Raw genomic sequence first — 22,562 nt, forward strand, 5'->3', positions numbered from 1 at the left:
AATTGTACCTTTAAATACTTACCATATAAGGAAATGTGACATTCTTTTTGGGACTAACCAAAAAGGAAATGATGCCACATAAAATGAGACGGAGAGAGTAATATTTTTTTGCTTTTCCTGATGTGCCGTTTGAATTTTGTATTTTTTTAGGTCAAGGACTGTACATCATACAATCATAGTGTCAAGCCAAATCTGAATATCTGACTAGTGTTACTCCTTTACCTGCCTCATTTAGGAGGGAACCACAAAATAACCTTTTTTTTCATTATATTTCATCCATATACAATTCCATTTATTTACTTTTTTTAGGTCTTGTGCAATCCCCAACTATAACACCGAAATACAAAAATATTTTATTTCAATCAATGTGATGGTTGTGTAATGAATAACTCTTATTCTGCTTTTGAGATATTTTATTTTAGCTGTTTTAGATATTTTAAGCTATCATATCGCTTTCGCTAAGTCCCATATCTTATTATATGCACGTTAACATATTTTAAACACTCGAATACACTCAAGCACGCGCGCAAGTCCCGATTAGTTATATGACATTACGAGGCATTACATTGTGTTCAATCATCGTCATGTTATAGGTATAATGCATCTTTAATTATTTCATTTTTTTTTCAAGTACATTATGCTTCATCAAAGTCATGTTAATAGGTGTAATGAATCTTTACTTTTTTCAACATTTCAATACTCTATGTGTCATCATAGTCATGTTATAGATGTGATACATCTTTACTTTACCTTCTAAATTACTCAATTTTCTAGAAGTTCAATATGTATATCTTTTATTCTGTATATATTTATTTAATAATTTATAAAATATCAACAATTAAATATCTATAATACTTATGAGCTCCCATCTTAAAACTTATGCCTCATATCTTATTAAATAAAACATCTTGCCTCATGTTGCGCCTTTTCAAAACATGGCTCAAAAAATTGAAGTTTCACATTGTTTTTCAATTAATATGATAAGAGGATGAATTTTTGTTTTTCATTCGATGTTCATTGCTAGCCATGGAGCCCGATTATTTCAGATTCGCCTTAGATAGAGCCCCATTTGGGTGGGGGGCGGGGTAGTGCTTCTTATCAAGAAGTTTTTCATATTCAAAATTCAAATTTAAAATCTCTAATTAAGGGATGAACAATCTCATCCACTGTACCAGATCCGTTGATGGTGACAATAGGATGAATTGATTAGTGCTCCACATAGCTTTCAAAGTTAAGAAAAAAGAAATTGATAAATGAACATCTAATTTGATGATAAAAGAAGTTGGTCACAAAGAAATGATTTTGCCTAACCTTTTGTTTGGCGGGACTTGTATTGATGTAACCCCATTTCATATTGTCATTTGTAGACAATAGTTAGTGATTACAATATTGCTTGAATTAAAAAGTGGAAAGAAATTGGAAGGGGATTTTGTCGAAAGAAGAAAGATGAGAATATTGAAAATGGAAGCCACCTAAATATTATAATGCAAATAATTAATTGGAGTAATATATAAACAACCCGTTAAGATATTTTATTTAAACTCTCAAACACTCAAGTTGAACATTTTATTTCCTAATAAAGTGTTTTAATTAGATTTTTTTTTTGGTTTAAATTTTGAATTTTTATTTTACGTGTATTCTTATTTATCTATTATGTAGTGAAACTAATCACATAAAATATGTCATTTATTTTTAGGAAAAATTATCTAAATACATAATTTATTTTACCATACTCTCTAAAATTCTCTGCAATTTGAAAAAATTACAAAAATCTTTACTCTCTCTCCTATTCTCGGATACACCACTTTACGCAATTTATTGGACGGATACATCACTTTATGCAATGTATCGGGACGTATGCGATGTATCGTGACATTGAGTGATGTATTCGAAATCGAGATATAGTGTATTCGGATGTTGAGCGATGTATTCGAAACCAAAATGCGATGTATCGGGACGTTGAGTGATGTATTCAAAATTCTTAAATTTTAAGGGATTTTTGTAATTTGGAAAAGAGTAGAAATATGATGTAATTAACTCTTAACACTATGAGATCTCTGTAAAATTACTTTCTTTTTAATTAGCATTAGCTTGAATAAGCCGTCAAATCTCAAACATTTTCTATTTAAAGGTTGATGCATATAATTAAAAAAGATGTCATATTTATGTGGCTAACTTAACTTAACTACTGAAAATATGTGTAAATTTTTTTCCAAAACTAAAATAAAAAATATCTAATTAAATTATTTTATTAAAAATACTTTTTATCTTTTCTAAACTTCTCCAAACATTACAAAAAGCTTAAAAAGTCAAAAGACTACATAAAATAGTTAATTCAAACGGCCTCTACGCTCGAGTGTCTAAATGAAATAATATCTCACCAAATTTTAGGAGCTTATAATGGATTAACCTTAATGCAATATATAACGTATTTCATATGCTTTAATTTATATGACTCACTTTTCTTTTTAATTAATTTCAAAAAATATTATATATTTCTATATTTAGTAATAGTTTAATTTAAAATATTCATTTTACTTTTTATGAAATGATTTATAGCTACATAAATATCTATGACTTATTTTAGATTATAAATTTTAAAAATCTCCATTTTCTTCCGTTCTATCGTTAAGTCAAACTACATCAACTATTATTTTAATATGCCAAATCACAAATATTATCCCTTCTCCTCCATCATGTCTGGACTATTTATTTTGCTTGTCTGAGTTGTACAAGCAACTGATTCTTTTTCTATCTTCAAAAATCACCAAAAAGAAGAGCCAAAAATTCAGAAAAAAAATCATGTCTTCCCCAAGCAAAAGAAGAGAGATGGACTTGATGAAGCTGTAAAATCCCTTAACAATAATCTTTTGGTCTAAATTAATTTTGGGGTTTATTATTTTTTTTTAATTTTTTCAATTTATGTTTTCTTGAATTAGGATGATGAGTGATTACAAAGTTGAAATGATCAATGATGGGATGCAAGAGTTTTATGTGCATTTCCACGGACCTGCTGAAAGTAAATCTCCTCTTAACATTATTATCTCAATCTCTATTCTTTTTTAGGCTATATACTAAAATGTTTACCTTTTTAAGACATATATTTAAGAGGGTCTTTGTTGAGTTATTGATATTTTTTGTGAGTTTTTTCTACCTATCTTCAAAGGGGCATTTTCTTTTGGTGTCTATTTTGGTTTTTGATTGAAATTCTTCAATGGGAAATTAGATAAAAAATTGAAGGTAACTTGGGTGAGAATGAATTGATTAGGAATGAGGATATTCAGGATAAAGTGGGATTGACCTTTGTGGTGGATAAGACGGGGAAGAGAGACTGAGATGGTTTGGGCACGTTAGGAGGAGGTGTGTGGATGTCCCAGTAGAGGAGAGGCAGAAGTAGGTCGAAGAAGTATTGAGGAGAGGTAATTAAGCAACATATGATGCATTTTCAGCTTACTGAGTATATGACCTTAGGAGAGTGTTAGTAGCGTGGTTGGTTACCTGAACTTTCACCTTGCTGGTGAGAGTTTGATTTTCCACATTGTAATTCCCTCCCCATTTCCCCTTCCCCACACCCAAAAAAAGTATATGACCTTAGATAGAAGGGTATGAAGGTTGCGGATAAAGGTAGAGGGTTAGCAGGTAGTTGAGAGTTGCTTTATTATTAGCCTATTCATGTCTTTGGCTGGGTGGAAGTGTAGAGCTCCGTGTCAGTCGTAGTATTAGCATATTCATGTAGTCTTTGTCTTTTGGTATCTGTAGATTATTGTGTTTAGGTGATCGCACCTTCTTGTTGTTGTTATGGTCGCACTACTGTGCTATTAGCTATCATGCTTTTATTTTAATTATTGCATTGACTTGCTTGAGGGGTCTTTCAGAAACAACCTTTGTACCTCGAAGAGGTAGTGATAAGGCCTGTGTACACTGTACCCTCCCCAGACCCCACTTTGTGGAATTTCACTGGGTTTGTTGTTGTTGTTGGGCGAGGTTGAATTAAGAAGTACTCCTTATTTGACATAGTTAATTTTATAGTTTCACTTTGTGGCTACGAATCTACTTATGCTTCTTGGGGTGCGGCCTTCCTTGAACCTTGCTGACGTAGGATGCTTTGTGCACCGGGTTACCCTTTTATTTGGCATTGTTAACTTTATAGTCCCACTTTGTGATTATGAATCTAGTTTGCTTCTTGGGTCCTTATGTTGAATGGATAATGGAATTATATTTAGTTATATATGTACCTTTTTCGTGTATCTGCTGTTTGGTAATTCACTAATAATCTTCAAGTTACATCTGCCTTTTAGTGGGATTTCAATTGGATGTATGAAGAAGGGAGGGGCAGAGGTGGATAAAAGATTAGACTTGATGAGTTCAACCTTCATGTTCTTTTTGCCATTATGGTTTTAGATTATAATATTTTTTGAAAATTAAGTGGTTTTCACATATACATTAGTAATCCGTGTAAAAGATGCTAGGTTCAGTTGAACTCGTTGATTATACATTGCATCCGCCTTTTGGGGATGCAGTGTTGCTTTTTTCAGTTTCTGCTTTTAGTTAGCCTTGTTTTTGCAGGTCCTTATCACGGTGGAGTGTGGAAAATAAAGGTGGAACTTCCAGATGCCTACCCGTATAAATCTCCGTCAATTGGTTTTATTAATAAAATGTACCATCCAAATGTTGATGAGATGTGAGTTTTCAACTGCTTAATTTCTTTAGATAATCTCATCCCTCTCGTTTTGTTTTAGCTGAAGTCTGAAATTTCACTGGATTATTATTTTTCAGCTCAGGATCAGTTTGTTTAGATGTTATCAACCAGACTTGGAGTCCCATGTTTGGTAATTGAATATGAGCAATGATTAGATTCTTGAAATTTCTATGGCTTTTCTGCCGACTTCTTTTTTAGTAATGATAGCTGGTTTTGAAACAATTTCCACAGATTTGACAAACGTGTTTGAAGTGTTTCTCCCACAACTTCTCTTGTATCCTAACCCATCGGACCCATTGAATGGGGAGGCAGCTGCCCTGATGATGCGAGACCGAACTGCATATGAACAAAGAGTTAAAGGTATAATGATCCATATCAGCTGCTTAGATGTGTTACAAAAATTGTGCTTGCTTCAAGTGGACGAGAAGAACGAACTAGAACTATTAGAAGTCCTTGAATCTTTGATTAGGGTAGACTCAATAGAATTGAAACTCATAGCTTTAGTTTGGTTTAGGGTCCACTGGAGACAACCTCTCTACCTGCCAAGGTAGGGGCAAGGTCTGCATATACTCTACCCTCCCCAGATCCCACTCGTGGGACTATACTAGGTATGTTGTTTTTGTAGCTTTGGTTTGGTTGCTAGGGAATTGGTTATCCTTTGTTTTCTTGATATTTGCACGGTAATTATGTTAGCATTCTATTGTAGCTAAAAATTTCTTAAGTTAGCTTCTCTTGAACAATTCATGGTTAGACTAAGTTCGGGTGAATAGACAACAACATATGAGCCTAAACTATCAATTATTGCCCCCACTTTGCACTTGCTGCCTAAAGCAGGGCGAACCTTTTAATTGGGACACAGTTGTAGATCAGCATTCTCATTCTGTTGGTCATCTGCAGTGTATAATTTATGAGTCTGCTTCAATAAAGATGTCCATTCGATCTAGAAGCATGGTCTAAATAATGTAGAAACTTTCTGGTAAACCAACTTTATGGCGACTTAGGTATGCATTATTTTGATAGTGAAGAAAATTCATAGTTAACGTACTCCTAGCATTCCAAACTAGCTAGTGTAGTCTTAGCATCCTCAATGTACTTTGTATCACTCCTAATCTGATGTGTTTGGTTTATAACTGGAGACAGCTACAAAAAAGGGAACTTCCAGATGCTGTCCGCTTAAGTCAACCTACCTTCCAATGCTTCCATTATCTGGTCTAGTTTTAAGGTGAAATGCAGATAGTATGTTAGCTTTCTTACTCCATTTTATATGGGACCAACATGTTAGAAACTTCGACCACAGCATCAACATACTCATCTTACATAAAGCAACTCTTTTTTCCTGGGGAAATTCACCAGTAGTAAATAAAGATGAAATAATGTTAGTCAATAGAGTCATGTAAAAAATCAGGTCATGTTTATGTCTGCTAACCCCAATTGTGTTCTCCTATACTCTTCGAAAATGTTGCTCTTCACCTATCTTAGTTAGCAAAACATTCCCGGGAAAGAAGTTGGATGAAGAAGCTCTTTGCGCCTTGGCAGAGTATTTTCGTTTGCTTGACTTGGAGCATAGACATTATGTCTTTTTGAGCTAAACATCTGCCTCAATTAATGCTAAGAATCTGCATTTCTCTTTCTATACGTTTATCATGTGGGTATTTTTCTTAGAAATTTGGCAAGGGCAGAAAAAATCTGTTGTTCGGACTCTTCAAAATGCCGCCTAGTGTGTAGGATCCACCAAAAGTAGTGCATTTTTGGAGGATTCGACACGGATGTTGCTCAGACATATTACTGCTAAGTTATGCTGCTCGGACTCTTCAAAATTGTTGCCGCATCCGTGTCGGATCCTCCAAGAATGCACTACTTTTGGAGGATCCAATATGCACCCATCAACATTGAATAGTCCGAGCAACATAGCTTCTAATACCGTGTCACACATTCCTCTACTTTCGAAAGTTTAGGCCATACGAATGGAACTTCTTAAGCTTTAACTAAGCACTCTTACCTTTTTGTCACTAAAGATGGTACTCTTTTCCTAAAGAAGTTGTCTTCTGGATGTTAAGATACGTTTTTACTGCTTTAATCTATTGCAGAACCTCCGAGATCAGTGTATTAGGTTGTTGAGCATTGTTCCAGTATTTTGTTCGACCTTTTCTAATTGATCGTATGAAAAATCAACAGAGCAAAGTAGTTTAGATTTATGCTGCCTCCGTCTCCTGGTCATTTCTCCTTCAGTAACTAAGCTACATAGATAGTTGCTACCTGCATTCTGAAATGAAACTATGATGCATCCTGGAACTCATTTTCATATTGAGTTCAACTTCTATGCACCGGCGATATTAAGTTTTTCATATTATCAGGTCATCAAAAAGGTAATTACAGCTAAAAGTGAAATTGGTAACCTGAAAAATAAGGCGACATTCTATAGCAAGAGTGCAGAATTTTCATTACACAGTTAGTAGATACAAGTTAAATCCTTTCGCATTTCTAACACGAACCTGCTTGTTTATCCAGAATATTGTCAAAAGTATGCCAAGCCAGAAGATGTTGGAGCTGTCCCGGAGGAGAAGTCGAGTGATGACGAGTTAAGTGAAGCTGAATATGACTCAGATGATGAGGCAATGGCAGGCCCTGTTGATCCATAATACCTTCCTCATCTCCATTACTATCTGTAAATCATGTTATTTGTCCTGTTGTTGAACTGCATAGTTAAAGAAAACTATTGATTGTGAGGAGGGATCCTAAAGAAGTTGCCCTCTTCTGTTGATGTAAATAAATTTCATGTTTGATTTCCTTCATGTTCTTTTATGTGTGTGTTTCGTGTGTTTATATTTTCCTATTGAGTTTCTTCATTAAAGCTCGATATTTATTAGCGTTTTGTACTTAAAAGCCTCAATAGACCTTCTAGCTTTATTCGCCTTTGATAACACTGAAAATAAGAGAGTAAGAGCAGGCTATCTAACATCTGCCGATCTTCTAAACTACTGCATGATTTTTAAATTAAGAAATTATTTGATGTTTTTTTAATTAAAATAATATATTACAATTTGATGTTTTTAGAACACAAATTACTTGGTCACACAAAGTCACTCACTAGCTAGTTGTAGCATTCTACCAAAATGCTTCCGCACGTGTCTATTACATAGATAAGTTAAATCATATAAATAAATAAATTACATAAAAATGTCTTAATGTATTACAGAAAAAAATATACTTCCGGCACATATTTTGCAATAGTTTTCTCCCATGCTCATAAGTGTATTTTTTTTTTATAAATAAGTTAATCACATAAAAGGTGTATCACGTTAAAAAAAAGTATTAAAAATGTTTCCACCCATGTTCATAAGTGTCTATTTCATTAATAAGTTAATTACCTAAAAAAATCTATCACGTTACAAAAAAGACATTGAAAAAGTTTCCGCCGGTCTATTACATAACTACGTTAATCACATAAAAAATCTGTAACATTTTTTTTGAGTCAATTCCCTAAATGGTCACCCAAGTTTAGGGAATTGCCTTGAAATATCATTTATGTTTCATTTAGGACTAAACTATCACTCAACTATCACTATTTTCCTCCAAATATACTTAACACTCCAAAAGCCTCACTCTCTCCTAGTTGGCATGACATGTCATTAAAGTTTTTTTTTTTAATAATAGACTAATTTAACTCATTAAACTCATTTAACTAAAATAATGATCATATTATTTTTAAAAAAAGATATATTAGTTTATTAAGAATAATTTTTCATACTCAAGAATTTTTTATCATAATTATTTTTTTATTTTTTATGCAATGAAGAATAGTTTTTTAAAACTTACCATAATATCATCAATTTTGAATAATTATAAACACATATATTCAAAAAGATATTGATATATAAATCACTTATGAATGTCAACTTACATCAATTAATCATATATTATATAATGGATCAATAATATTAAAGGTCAGTTTACTATTAAAAAATAATTAATTTGGTCCTTTGAAATCCATTAGACTTACAATATCTTTTTTTTAAAAAAAAAAAAAAAAAATAGAAAGTGAATAATATTTATATTAGAAAATAAAATTTTGATCTTTATTTATCACTATATTAATCTCATATAATATGTATATTATTGAATTAAAATAGTCAATTCAATTAATAATTACTTGTATTTCATAAATTTGGGATGAGATAAGAATATATATTGGTGTTTAATTGTATGAGAAGTTAAAATATAATATAATATAGACTAAAAAATAAAAATAAAAATAAAAATTAAATTTTAAAAAAAAGTTAAATAATAATTTTCTCTTTCATACCAACTTTTTTGTCAACCTTACAAATTTATTTGAATACTTTAATGAAAAAAATTGCTTAAAAATTTCAAATAATTTACTGAGAAATTTTAAAAATTACCAGGTAATAATTGCACATAGAAGTTTTTTCATTGAGTTTTATTTGGTAAAAATATATAAAGGAATTAGTTTTTTTTTTATAATCTTCATAAATTCTCATGTAATTTATATATTTGTTTTGTAGAGACATAAGTTTGGTGAATTAAATAGGTCTATTATTTTTTAAAATGATGATTTAATGACATGACTAGAATAGAAGGAGACTTTTGAGGTATTTAATATTGTTTTTTAGATAAAAAAAATATAATATTATTCACTTTCTTTTTTTTTTTAAATAAAAATTGTAAGCATGAATTTCAAAATACACAATTAATATTATTTTAATAGTTAATTTATCTTTAATATTATTGATTCATTATACAATTTATGATTAATTGATGTAATTTAGCATNGAGTAAGAGCAGGTTATCTAACATCTGCCGATCTTCTAAACTGCTGCATGATTTTTAAATAAAGAAATTATTTGATGTTTTTTTAATTAAAATAATATATTACAATTTGATGTTTTTAGAACAAAAATTAGTTGGGCACACATAAAGTCACTCACTAGCTAGTTGTAGCATTCTACCAAAATGCTTCCGCACGTGTCTATTACATAGATAAGTTAAATCATATAAATAAATAAATTACATAAAAATGTCTTAATGTATTATAGAAAAAATATACTTCCGGCTCATATTTTGCAATAGTTTTCTCCCATGTTCCTAAGTGTCTATTTTTTTTTTATAAATAAGTTAATCACATAAAAGGTGTATCACATTAAAAAAAAAGCATTAAAAATGTTTCCGCCCATGTTCATAAGTGTCTATTTCATTTAATAAGTTAATTACCTAAAAAAATCTATCACGTTAAAAAAAAGACATTGAAAAAGTTTCCGCCGGACCATTACATAACTACGTTAATCACATAAAAAATCTATAACATTTTTTTTAAACAAAAAAAAAAAAGAAAAAAATTCCGACCTGCCGGATTCGAACCAGCGACCTAAAGATTTCAGTAATACCACTACAGTCTTCCGCTCTACCAACTGAGCTAAGGTCGGACCTGTTAGAAAATGTCTATATTTAATATATATCGCAATCTATCCTTCTCTCATACTAGCTAATTTTTCTTTTTTTTTTTGTTCAACCCGTTCCAATTTAAGGTATGTTTGGTACGAAGGAAAATAATTTCCTAGAAATGTTATGTTGAAAAATATGTGAATTTCTTAATTATTTTTTAGTATTTAATAAGTAAACAAAAAATATTATTTTAATTGTATCTATATGTTATTTAGATGGGAAGTGGAGGTTCGGGGGTGAGATGATCATGTAATTATCTAGTTACATGTTCTCATTTAAAAATGAAGTGAAAATTTAAAATTACAACTTACAAGATCCAAAAAATATTTGATGGTATTAAAAAGTCTCTTATGTTATATATATATATATATATAACACAAGAAACTTTTTAATTGCTGGTGTGTTATATATAAACCTTTTAATTAAGATCATATATTGAACAATCCTTCTTATATTTTTAAATTTTCGTATCAAATTTTAAACTATGAAACATTAAATAAAATGGACGAAGCAATAAAGTAACTATTAAATTCAGTACTCCCTTATAAATGATGTACTGTTATAAAATAATATATTGTGGATGTCCACTACATCAAGAAGTTACTCCATTACTTTCCTCCATTATGAAGATAACCATAACCTCCATAACCTCCACCTTTATAACCTTTATTCTTGTAACCTTTCACTTTCATAACCGCCCCCATTATATTCATGTTAATGTCATGTTTATGACTAACCTTTTGTATGCCTCTATGTTACACTATAAATAGAGGCATAAGGATTCATATTGTAGATACTTGACTTGGAATAATAAGAAAAGCTCTCATCTCTTGTTTTACTATTTCTATTGCTATCATCTTTTATATTTCTTGTCTTGTTTTACTTTAGTTTTACAACATGTACAACTTATTATTAATCAAAACATATTAAACGCTTTGTTCTATATACTCCAAAATAAAAGATACATGAATCAATTACTTTAACACAATCCAAATTATTGATGTAGTACTTATTTGATTTGATTTAGGGGACCATTTTATATTTTCTCTCTCTAAACCATGTTATGTGGTCCATGCATGTTATATCAATCATTGATGGATTGTTTGAGCATTGAAAATAATCTATATAATGCATGTATTAGCTTTGTGTATAACTATCTAGTGTCTTATTTGATATTAGTAATGAAAAAGATTTTAATTTATGCATTAGCCTGATTAAAGATACTGATATCAACATAACTAATACAAACATAACTAGTTATGCCATCATTACTAATACACTATATTTAACACTATCTTATACACTCTAGGACTCTCAAGTGTTTTAACGAAGTCTTAAAAGGAAAATTATTAAAAAGTTGGAAGCTAAGATATATTTATGATGTAAGTCATGCATTAATACTCTTAAATGTTATATTAACTAATTTGGAGAAATTATGTGTGACGAGTACGAAGATGGCTGATAATGGTTCTCATCTTGAAACCAATGAATAATTTATAAGACTATCAAATCCTAGCCTCTCAAGTTACATCTCTTTATTGGGACATCTGTTCATTCTTTTTTTACGTATTCAAACTATTTCAAACTCATTTTCTCTTGCTACAGATTATATGAGTCATTCTCACTTTGTCTCAAATATCTTCATTTCTTATTATCTTATATCTCCTAGTATATCCACATATCTACCACAATATCGTCCTTTCCGCAACTCTCACATTTTAAATATGAAATTTCTTAACTAACCAATTAACAATCTGCCCCGTACAACACAATCAACTTTATCATCACTTTGTAAAACTTAGCTTTAAGTTTAAGTGGTACATTTTTATCACATAAGACTCCAGAGGCGAACAATGTATTAAGCATTATGTATGAGTATGACATTTGCCTGTCTTGCCAACCATATACATTAGAATATATAGAAAGGTGAAGAGCAAGGACGACCAGGACTACCAATGGCAAAATGGTAATTAATGTATGAGATAGTGGCAAAAATATAATTTAGTGGATATAATCAATTTCTTGTTTTGACTTTTATTCCCACACATTCAACATTGTTCTAGAAGCTCTCATTTCACCTCTTTTTAGGTAGTTGTCAGGCTATTAACAATTTTTGTTTTAAATTTTAAAAATAAAATAAGAATAGTAGAAAGAGAAGACCCAAAGTCAATTTTTGTTTTAAATTTAAAAAAATAAAAATAGGAATAGTATCTATTTTTTCTCCTATATAGAAAAGCCAAGTATGGACGACCAAGGGCATAATTGTAATTTCACAGCTAACATTGTGGCTAGATATTTTGAAAAGCCAAGCCAAGTATGGACAACCAAGGACATAATGGTAATTTTATAGCTAACATTGTGACCAGATATTTTGACTTTTCTCATTAGTTTTCCATTACAATTCTAGCTAGGTCTAGAAACATCCCTCTTCTTCATCACTGTAACATTCTTCATTCAATATAAGTAAGTATGAATCCCGGTACAACGAAGGAAATTTTTGGTAAGTGGTTGCTGCTTATTTATCTCTTTGTACTGTTTTCAGGAAGCAACAATATTTGTTCTTCTTCAACATAAAAGTTCCATATGGATCTCCTTATCCCAAAAAAGAGAATTTCGAGATTTACTAATCAGAATGATTTTGCATAGACATTAATTCTTAAAATTGGTGTGTTCCTTTTTTCTTTAAATGATTTGTTAACTTCTTTAATTTAATTTTGGTAAATAGCTTCCTTTACTTTGATACTATGGCATTATTTTCATCTCTGTAATGTAAAGCGTAAAATGTACTTCGCCTTGTGGAATCTCAATGCCTGTGTTATCTAATATTCTTGCTTTATCAGTTGGAATATAGTAGTTGCACGATTTGAATTTTTCAGGACTTTGAAAGTCGAATTTGCTCGAGGTGGAGAAAATCGAACAATGCTACGAGTTTGAAAGAGGTAAATTCTGGACGGTTGTATTCTATACACTTGGTTATAACGGAAAATGGTAATTGTAAATCTCAGGTACATATATTGCTCTTCAGTTGATGCATACCACAGACCTGAGTATTTACCACACTTTGAGGTCAGTATAGTAGAATAGTAGCATGTGATTGTTTTCTGAGTTTATTTTCAGTATACTTCTGATACTAGATAGTTAAGAAGAATAGGCAACAATACACGACTGCCAGTTTGATTAGTAAACACTTAAAAATGCATTTTGTACTCAAATAAATATGAATTTTACTCGGTAGACATTGTCAATATTTCAATTTCAGGTTCTTAAATATACTGTTCGACTACAGGCACTTGCAAAATTCTTATTATTGAAACTGTGAGTCCTAGCAGAGAGATTACACTTCATGATTTATTTATCTCAAAGATGTAACAAATAGCAGCTTTTCAGTTCCGTGCTGTACTCCTGTTTGCACCTTACTTTGGCCTTTCTTTTAATTTTTGTACTTATCTTGACCCTTAGTTCCTTTATGTATTTTTTTTTTACCAATACTAGCCAAAACATCTTGCCCAATGTAAACATGATGATGAAGGTGACCCGGAGAATATGTAAATATGCAGGATCTGTGGACTTTAATCTCAATCAATCCAGTGATTTATTAGGGTACAATCTAAAGGTAAACTGAAATCGGATGAAAGTGACTTGATTAAATATCAAAGTTTTGGTATTGAGCGATTAATGGGTGACGTATGCTTGAGTGTTATACTTTCAACAAATATTGCATTGAGTGTATATATGGCTCCTGTTTGTATATGCCCTTCTATCTTTTGTTATCATATAAATTTTTATTTGTGTGCTGCAGGAGTTGATTTTTCTAAAGTCTTTAAAGCATTTGGTCTACCTCAATGCCAACAAATGATGTGCAACAGTTCTCCAAGGTAGGTTCCATCAAGCTATTTGAAAATTTTGGGTTAGAATGTTATGGCATGCTTAAATATCAACAAATTTATTTGTAAGATAACATATATCATGTTTGAAAATTGATGCTCATGTCGGGGATGTGAATGATCTTGGCACTGGTTACCCGAAATTACAATTATGTGTAGTTATGTTGAGATGCAAGTAGATGATGCTAACGTCTAAACTCTTCTTGCGGTCAGTTGAATTATTCTAGGAGCAATAATTTGAATTATGTTCGATAGTTGTGAATTCTTCTAAGAGTAAAAATTTGAATTACATTCGATATAATAGAAATTAAAGGGGAATAAAGTCGTTTAATTTTGAATGATATGAGACTCTTGAGCACTTGATATGCCCTTATCAAACAAATAGATCTCAGGTATCTCTTAGAAAATGAAGATAAAGACTCATTTGAACCATGTGTTGTGTTATTTGTCACTGCTTAGGAGAAAACGTAACATTCTTACTACTATTATTTCTAGGAAAATCACAATTGATAGTTTGTCACCTTGTTAGTTATAATTTCAGAAGGCATAGAATATATACATAGACCTGGCCTAAGTGTTGTCCCATTGTCTTCCACTTCAGGTGTCTTTGTAATCTAGAGCAAAGATGGTTGCACCAAGTTCAAGAATTGCACCATGGTAAACAAGAAGAATCCGTAGAATTATGACTAAAGTGTAGTAGGAATACTCTCGACAATAACATTCTACGGACTACTTCAATTGGCATGGCAGCACATCTTGGTCCACATTTATCCAAGATTCCAAATAGAAATGGTTTCATATCAAGGCGGATAGGCATTTAGTTTTTAACTTTTCAATTTTTGTAAACAAGTTTGTAACTATGATCTAAGTAACGAGTAAATGAAGATTCTAAAATAACTTGGGTACATAATTAATTGTGTTGGGCCCGTGCAAAGCACGGGCTTGCTTATTTAGTTATCGTACAAGTCAAAACAAAAAAATCAATTACAAATTGATATATATATTTTTTTTTGTTGATGAAAATAGCAATGAGATATTTCTTTGATGATAATATATTCATATAAGAGAATTTTTTTAAAAATGGAAAAAAAATATCCGACCTGCCGGATTCGAACCAGCGACCTAAAGATTTCAGCAGTACCACTACAGTCTTCCGCTCTACCAACTGAGCTAAGGTCGGCTTTGACTACCATGCTACAAAACCATATACTTATTAGATCATAATAGCTACCATTGATATTAGTACAAGTTTTTTTTTTTTCCTATATGTAAATTCAATTTCATTTGGTATAAAATTTTAAATAACCATATATGTTATTAAGTAAAACATGTTTTGAAGTAACAAAACTAAATTACAAATTTCTGCAAATGATAAATGTAATTGGATAGTGACGATAATGGTATGGTTGTATTAGAATAGTCCGTTTTTACAATCTTTGATCAATATATTATTTAGAACTTCGAAAGATGATCAAGATAAGCTTGCTTCAAAGCTATTGCATTAGATATACATGTAGTCAACCCCTCTCTCCTTTACTAAAATACTATTTTCTTCATTGCTATTTATAAGTCGTTCTTACTTAAAATAGATGGTCCTTAATACTTGTTATTTCACAAAATCAATATATAAATAAAACTATTCTTCTTATTTTACCCCTAAGAATTATGAGTCTTGAAAGTATGAATTTGACTAACATAATAAAACTAAATAATTAATTCATGTTCATTGGTTAATTTAATTAATCGAAATAATTAATTTATGTTTCATTTATGAAAAAAACTTGACTTCAAAAGAACACTAAATAAGAGTACAATAATAAACTTACTTAATTTCTTAAGGAACGATAAAATCTAAAATGATGACATGGAATAGTTTAAACTCAATATAATTGAATATTGTTCAAACCTATAAAGTCAACAATCAAATAATTAGTCACACGATCGTAATTATGGTAATTTTGTTTTATGAGGTATAAAACATAAAATCTGCATGCATCCCCCCCACACACACACTAAAAGAAAAAGGTTCTTGAAGTAGAATAAAACAATTTTTTTTTTTAAAAAATGGAATAACTATATACTGTGCAATTATTTTTTACATTATTGTATGTTTGCTGCATGATTTTTTTTTTTAATCTTCCCATTAATTTTATGAGCTAGCAATTCCATGGTGTAATGTTTGGAATAATCAGAATAGAACGAAAATATGTGTTTAGTATAATGTTGACTTTAATTAGAACTTGGTCTTCGATTATATGTAAATGAAAAGGTTGATTTTACAATTGGAAAATTAATTAAAGAGTTTGAAGTTTAAACGGTAGAATTGATATAAAGTTTGCATTATCTATAATATATGTACTATGACAATGCTAGTTTTGAAACTCAAAAAATAGGTTGATTCTAATTCAATTAATCTACTTTCTTGTATCCAAAGTAAAGGACATTTAATATTTTTTTATTAATTTAAATTACTCAACGTCATAGGAATCATTATAAGAATTAAATTGAGTTTAAAGAGTAATCATTCAATATTTTATGAACATTTTGATATCCAATTTTGTAGTACTTTAGGACTCTCACTTTTATATTGTTGTTAGTTATTTTTAGTCACAGAAATAAAAAACTCTAACCTTGAATAACCTTCAAGTAACCAACAAGAGCCGCCCATCTAAAGCGTACAAAGCCCGGACCTCGAAGTGCGGATGAATCTCCCAGGGCGTTAGGCCGTAGCCAAAGTGTGTCGACTTCATAGATGATAAGACCAGACCTTTAATCAACGAATAGTAGGGATCAACTCCGTAGAGAATCATGAGCAGCATGACCAGACCTTTAATCTGTTACTAGAAAGAGTTACCGAAGGATCAAATGTTAACCATCATCAAAATCACCGTGGAACGACGTCCACTGCCAAGTAATCAGTACAACACTCCAAGCTCAAACCAACTCCAGTTCCCAAGTTGCCCAGTGTCACAACCTAAAGTATTACCTAGACGCCACATGACGTATATGACCCTGAGAGGACCTACACAACCACTTGATGTACATACAATACAAAATAATATACAATAAAAGAGTTTAAGTAAGACATCTCATATGCGAAATCATGACTATGTCTTGACAAACCATTAAAACACATAATAAAATAAGAGTGGTAGGGAAGTAACCCGTTCACCACGTACAAATTCTCAAGAGTAAACAATAAAAGCAATAAATGGTCTTCATGGATTTTCCCTCGGAGTATGAGGACTCACCAATCCAATAGCGAATCGCAATCTGAATCTAGCCACGAGTGGGAGGAGGAATGTCGGATCCTATATTATGAAACAATATAGGCACAAGTATGCATTAGTACAGTGAAAGTACTAAGTATGAGGAAATATGCATAAACGTAGACATAATATCCTAGTAGGCTTGACACATGTAATACATCACCAAGTGGAACATTTAAAAGCTTAGAAAGCAAAGTCACTAAAACCATGAGACAAGGAACTTACCTTGAACTTTCAATTTTCCTGCAGCCACATTCACCACTGAAGCAAAATGTGCCAATCTGATACCTCATAAACAGATTTCAATGGTGCCTGATCATTCACTATCTTCTTCATAGAACCTGAATAGATATGGCATGTACTGAGATTCTTCTTATTTCGTACATGTTGGGACAGGGGAGGAGTCAGACATTAATACTGTGAGAATGCGATAAACATACCTATCATCTAACAGAATTATATTGAGTGAAACACCAAACTAACAACTTACATTCTAACAGTTCCACAATTTCATAGAAGTTAAATACCAAGTCTTGATGAGAGTAGATATCAGACTTTATTCATCAAATAAAATTGCAGAAACTTACATGGAGAATAAAAAGGCAAACACGGCCATGGAAAGACAGAGGATAGACTCGTGTAGCTTCTCATTGAGCACCCTGTATACTTTGAGTGATTTGATGTTTCATATGTAGACTTCAGTTCCCCGAAAAGATTGTTCAGTACCCAAATACTCATGAAACTGTTTCGCGATGAGTCTACAACTGAAGATTCTGTTCGTCATACAAAATAAAAGTGGTGGTTCCTCTGTGAAACATAACAAACCGTGTTAAACAGTAAAATTGTTTCATGAGAGAAAAGGAAGGCAAACAAAGAACTTGACACACTTGTCATAGCAGTCCTCTAACAACTAAATAAAAATACCTAACGTGATTGCTGCTCATGGATTTTGACTTGACATATCATAACGACATTTTACGTGGCCTTGTATCTAGTAACCTATGAGCAGAAACATAAATTTTCATGATTAAACATTTTTAAGGAAGGTAATATTGAATTAGCCGACTGCGTAGTCGAATTTGTGGAATATGGGAAATGTTGAACCACTGGGAGTTTGGGCCACTCCTATTGGTGCAACTTTCTTCTAACTGTGGGCAGCCATAAATGTCGAGGCACCTTATATTGGTGAGGCGTCGCATGGAATCTCTGGATGGCAGACGCTCTAGTTTTTCGCAGTTGTGCAAAGTTACATATTCCAAAGAAGCAAGGTTGCCGAGCCCATCCGACAGAGCTTCTAACAATGGACAATCATACATGGACAGATACCATAATTTGGGCATGGCATCTGAGAAGTCCAAATGTCGTAGCCGTTTGCACCTCGTAAGTCCCAATGATTCAAGAGAAGTAAGGTTGCCAAATCTATGAGGAAGAGCCTCGATTCCGAAATCATATATATGGATGTCTGTTAGGGAAGAGTGTTGCATAAGTTGATAAGGCAGAGAATCCCAGTGCAAGTGTCCCCACAAGTGCAATCTACGAAGGGACAACAATTGCTGAATGCCATTAAAAATCAATTGGAATGCCTCAAAATCCATCATCTCTGAGAAAGGACCGATTCTTAGATTTGTTAACCCAGTGAGATGGAGAAGGCCCCCTGAGGGTAAATTAATCAATTTGGGACATTGTGATATATCCAAATGGGAAAGTGAAGGCATTTCCCCCACATGTAAAGGCAAGGAAACCAAGTTCTTACAGCCCAAGACACACAAATCCTCTAGAGAACTGAAATAATTCTCTCCACTGGGAACAGGAACAGAAGTTAAATTGGGGCAGGAGAGTATTTTCAATATCTTAAGATTGTACAAGCTTTGTGGCAATTCACGAAACTCTTCACATTTTGAGACAGATAGGAGTTGAAGAGAAACGTTGTTGTGTAGCATCTCACTGGGTAAACAAGTGAGCTCTTTCACGTGATCAACAAAAAGATCCACAAGAGATGTTAAGTTGCTGCACAAGTTCAACAATGGCAATTCACTGTCGACTCTTTCGATTTTTAATTCACGCAGGATTTCAAATTGAGTTGGAGTACTTTTTAACAGTGGACAGTGTGTAATCCTCAACTTCTCAAGCCTAGGAAACATTCTCACTCCAACTTCATCTCCCTTCCACTCAATAAGGCTACGCATATTCTCCAATACTAGTTCTTTCAATGACGGGAACACATGGATATTGCCATTATTGCTGCTTGATCCATTATCATTTATCTCAACACCATAAAATGTAGGTCCGATGCATTCCAATTCAAGGAATCCTATCAGCTGAAGATGCCGAAGGAACTTCAGTTGGCCAAGCGATGGAATTTCTTTGCACCTTTTGCAACCACTTAATTTCAACTTGACCAAATTTGGTAGCAATCGTTCACTAAACCATGAAGGAAATATAGTCCCGAAATAGTTCACCACTTCTAAGGTTTTTATGTTAGGATGTGGTTGAAGACCATCCAACACATGCTCATGATTGATCTCACAGCCTTCTGATTCATTATGGGACCATATATATGCCAGCCTGTAGATATTTGGTTTCTCCAGTAAATATGCTGTTCGAGCCTCTTCTTTATTTCTGACTAATTGGAGACTATAGATCGTCAATTCACCTCTAAGGTTTTTCAAACGACCTAATTCTTCTATTCGACGACCCTTCTTTAAACCAACATTGAAAAACGGTAGCGTCTGAAGACTAGTCAATTGCCCCATATTAAGTGGCATGTGAATAGGTACTAGGTAATGATGACAGTTGCGATATATGTGTCTCAAACTTATCATATTTGCCATTTCTTCTGGAAACTTAAAGGATGGAAAACAGTTGCTGACTCTAAGTGTTTGTAAATTGTAGAGCTTGCAAATGGAGTTGGGCAAGGCTCTGATCTTAGTGTCAGAGAGATCAAGATATCTCAAGTATATTAGCTTGCTGATTTTGGCTGACAACTCCTCGATGCCTGATCCAGAAAAATTTAAGACTCTCAAGAACTGAAAGCTCAATAGCATATCATCAGATATATTACTTTTCCAGAACAATGTGCACAAACGTCCTGGCTCATTTATCATATCCATTTTATCACTTGGTGAGACCCATCCAAAGTATCGAACTTGAGAAAGTTTTTCTCCATCATTGCCCTTCGGGTCAAATAGTTTAGATTTTAAGATATCTCTTGCCAAATCATGCACAAGATCGTGCATCTTACAGTATGTTATATTGTTGTGCTCATCTAGCGCAACATTTTGCAGCAAGGAATTTCGTAACAAGATTTGGAAAAACTTGTGCCCAACGTCTTCCATCACAGTGGTCTCTTGATATGGATGGAGCAACCCTTCTGCCATCCAGAGTTGGATAAGTTGGTCCTTTTCAAAAAAATAATCTTTTGGAAACATTGCAAAGTAAGCAAAACATTTTTTTAGATATGGTGATGGTAGATAAACATAGCTGAGTTTTAGGATTTTCTTTAAGCTATTTTCTCCATTATCATCTTCACCAGCAACAAGGGGGTTTCCATCAAGAATAGCCCACCATTCATGTTTCTCCTTGTTGCGCAAGAGGCCTCCCAACACACTTGCTGCCAATGGTAGACCTTGACACATTTCAACAATCCTGTTCTTCACGCTCCCTATTTCCTTCGGAACTTCCCCATCAACAAATGCTCTTTGTTTGAAAATCGACCAACAATGACCTTTCGCTAATTTTTTCAATATATGGGGACCTACTGCTGCTACTGTGGATGCCACCAGTTTCATACGAGTCGTCACAAGAATGCAGTTTCCTCTGGAAGTGTTTATTCCTCTCAAGCTGTCCATGAACTCATCCCACACTGGAAGGTCAACACGCCACAAATCATCTAACACAAGCAAATATCTTTTTCCTCCTAGTTCATCTCGGAGTTTCTTCACTATTATATCCCTGGTTTGGACCTCAAGTTTTCGCTCTGTCATTGATTGGAGGATCTGTTCAAGAAAGCTCTTAGTGTCTGACATTTCAGGTAGACACAACCAAACTCTCTTTTCAAAGTGTTTTTCGATCTCTTCATCATTGAAAATTCTCTTAGCAATAGTAGTTTTCCCTAAACCCCCCATGCCCACTATGGGAATGGCGCACAGTACAACTTCCTCTCTCATGTTCAACATCTTCTCCTTAATTTCAGCAACATCCTTGTCTCTACCAACAACATCCGAAGCAACTACTAAGGAATCTGTTTCTTGAATCATCGGTACTATTTGCTGAGAAGGAACTATGAGTGATTGGAGACCGAGGTCTTTCGCTAACTGATTGATAGCCCTCAACTCTTCATTTATGTTTTTGATTTTTGAGATATTTTGCTTATAAAAGCAGGATGAGAAAAGAAACCACTGACCTTTCTCATTGGACTGTTTCGGACTTGTACTTTGAGAGATTCATATGTGAATTCATCAAGCACATTTTCAGCATCTTCAGTAACTCTCTCAAGCATCATGAGCCATTTTTCCACAGCCTGATCGTCATCAACTTGTCGTCTTTGAGCATCATGAATGAAAGCTTGAATGATNTGTGAATTCATCAAGCACATTTTCAGCATCTTCAGTAACTCTCTCAAGCATCATGAGCCATTTTTCCACAGCCTGATCGTCATCAACTTGTCGTCTTTGAGCTTCATGAATGAAAGATTGAATGATGGATACATTTTGTGTCATCATTCTGAGATGTTTGTTGCAATCCCTTGAGCTACTGACTTTCTCAATAGTGAGAGAAAGCAGCTTTTCAAGCAAAACTTGAACTGTAGCACCAATTACAGGGTCAGCCATTGTTGCGTTTGCTTCGTCTTTTTCCTCCTTTACCAAAATCTTCTCAAGGTTTTGGCACAAGTCTTCTTTTGCTAGTTGTTTATGGACCACTACAGGAAACACAATAATTTGAATAATGTAGAATGCTTTTTGGGTGTTAGTTGTGTTTTTTGTTCTTTTTCTAATGAATGGGAAAGTCTTCTCAAGGTTTTGGCACAAGTCTTCTTTTGCTAGTTGTTTATGGGCCACTAAAGGAAACACAATAATTTGTATGTAGAATACTTTTTGGGTGTTAGTTGTGTTTTTTTTTTCTTTTTCTAATGAATGGCAGTCACTTTCCAAAGCAACAATTAATTGGTTTGGAAAAATTTTCAGAAAATATTACTCCTTCCGTTTCAGAAAGAGTGATCTAGTTTGACTTGACACGAAGTCTTAGAAAATA

General features: G+C 32.8%; 3 protein-coding genes, 1 long non-coding RNA gene and 2 other non-coding genes across 6 annotated transcripts; 1 reads left to right on the forward strand and 5 right to left on the reverse strand.

The window, feature by feature from the left end:
- The first annotated feature begins 2,664 nt into the window (after window positions 1-2,664).
- LOC125864475 (ubiquitin-conjugating enzyme E2-23 kDa-like) lies at window positions 2,665-7,486 on the forward strand. Its single transcript, XM_049544491.1, has 6 exons — window positions 2,665-2,846; window positions 2,940-3,019; window positions 4,567-4,681; window positions 4,777-4,829; window positions 4,931-5,059; window positions 7,208-7,486. Exons 1-6 carry the CDS (start codon window positions 2,803-2,805, stop codon window positions 7,336-7,338), a joined length of 552 nt encoding a protein of 183 aa, XP_049400448.1. The 5' UTR covers window positions 2,665-2,802; the 3' UTR covers window positions 7,339-7,486.
- A 2,568-nt stretch (window positions 7,487-10,054) lies between these two features.
- Window positions 10,055-10,140, reverse strand: TRNAY-GUA (transfer RNA tyrosine (anticodon GUA)). Its single transcript is given in 2 exon segments — window positions 10,055-10,090; window positions 10,104-10,140. It is a non-coding gene; the product is annotated as a tRNA-Tyr (tRNA).
- Window positions 10,141-15,137: 4,997 nt separating this feature from the next.
- On the reverse strand, window positions 15,138-15,223 carry TRNAY-GUA (transfer RNA tyrosine (anticodon GUA)). The gene is given in 2 exon segments: window positions 15,138-15,173; window positions 15,187-15,223. It is a non-coding gene; the product is annotated as a tRNA-Tyr (tRNA).
- A 1,408-nt stretch (window positions 15,224-16,631) lies between these two features.
- LOC125864483 (uncharacterized) lies at window positions 16,632-18,361 on the reverse strand. Its single transcript, XR_007446232.1, has 4 exons — window positions 18,237-18,361; window positions 17,900-18,119; window positions 17,538-17,653; window positions 16,632-17,354 (listed from the first exon to the last, which is right to left on the reverse strand). It is a non-coding gene; the product is annotated as an uncharacterized LOC125864483 (long non-coding RNA).
- An 8-nt stretch (window positions 18,362-18,369) lies between these two features.
- LOC125863637 (putative disease resistance protein RGA3) lies at window positions 18,370-20,422 on the reverse strand. Its single transcript, XM_049543683.1, has 2 exons — window positions 18,563-20,422; window positions 18,370-18,456 (listed from the first exon to the last, which is right to left on the reverse strand). The coding sequence occupies exons 1-2, from the start codon at window positions 20,420-20,422 to the stop codon at window positions 18,370-18,372; spliced, it is 1,947 nt and encodes a 648-aa protein (XP_049399640.1).
- A 151-nt stretch (window positions 20,423-20,573) lies between these two features.
- On the reverse strand, window positions 20,574-22,141 carry LOC125863638 (putative disease resistance protein RGA4). The gene is made up of 4 exons (XM_049543684.1): window positions 21,905-22,141; window positions 21,715-21,831; window positions 20,842-21,625; window positions 20,574-20,710 (listed from the first exon to the last, which is right to left on the reverse strand). Exons 1-4 carry the CDS (start codon window positions 22,139-22,141, stop codon window positions 20,574-20,576), a joined length of 1,275 nt encoding a protein of 424 aa, XP_049399641.1.
- Window positions 22,142-22,562: the final 421 nt, after the last annotated feature.

This window comes from Solanum stenotomum, chromosome 5 (assembly GCF_019186545.1).
Source record: "Solanum stenotomum isolate F172 chromosome 5, ASM1918654v1, whole genome shotgun sequence".
Lineage (NCBI taxonomy): Eukaryota > Viridiplantae > Streptophyta > Magnoliopsida > Solanales > Solanaceae > Solanum > Solanum stenotomum.

Coding starts and splice junctions, on each gene's coding strand:
- LOC125864475 (XM_049544491.1), top strand. CDS start 2,803: ATGTCTTCCCCAAGCAAAAGAAGAGAGATGGACTTGATGAAGCT. Junction 2,847..2,939: donor GAGATGGACTTGATGAAGCT/GTAAAATCCCTT, acceptor TTCTTGAATTAG/GATGATGAGTGATTACAAAG. Junction 5,060..7,207: donor ATATGAACAAAGAGTTAAAG/GTATAATGATCC, acceptor TTGTTTATCCAG/AATATTGTCAAAAGTATGCC.
- LOC125863637 (XM_049543683.1), bottom strand. CDS start 20,422: ATGGATATGATAAATGAGCCAGGACGTTTGTGCACATTGTTCTGGAAA. Junction 18,457..18,562: donor ACCTTGCTTCTTTGGAATAT/GTAACTTTGCAC, acceptor GCCCACAGTTAG/AAGAAAGTTGCACCAATAGG.
- LOC125863638 (XM_049543684.1), bottom strand. CDS start 22,141: ATGGCTGACCCTGTAATTGGTGCTACAGTTCAAGTTTTGCTTGAAAAG. Junction 21,832..21,904: donor TTACTGAAGATGCTGAAAAT/GTGCTTGATGAA, acceptor GATGACGATCAG/GCTGTGGAAAAATGGCTCAT. Junction 20,711..20,841: donor TGGAAACCCCCTTGTTGCTG/GTGAAGATGATA, acceptor TTTTTTGAAAAG/GACCAACTTATCCAACTCTG.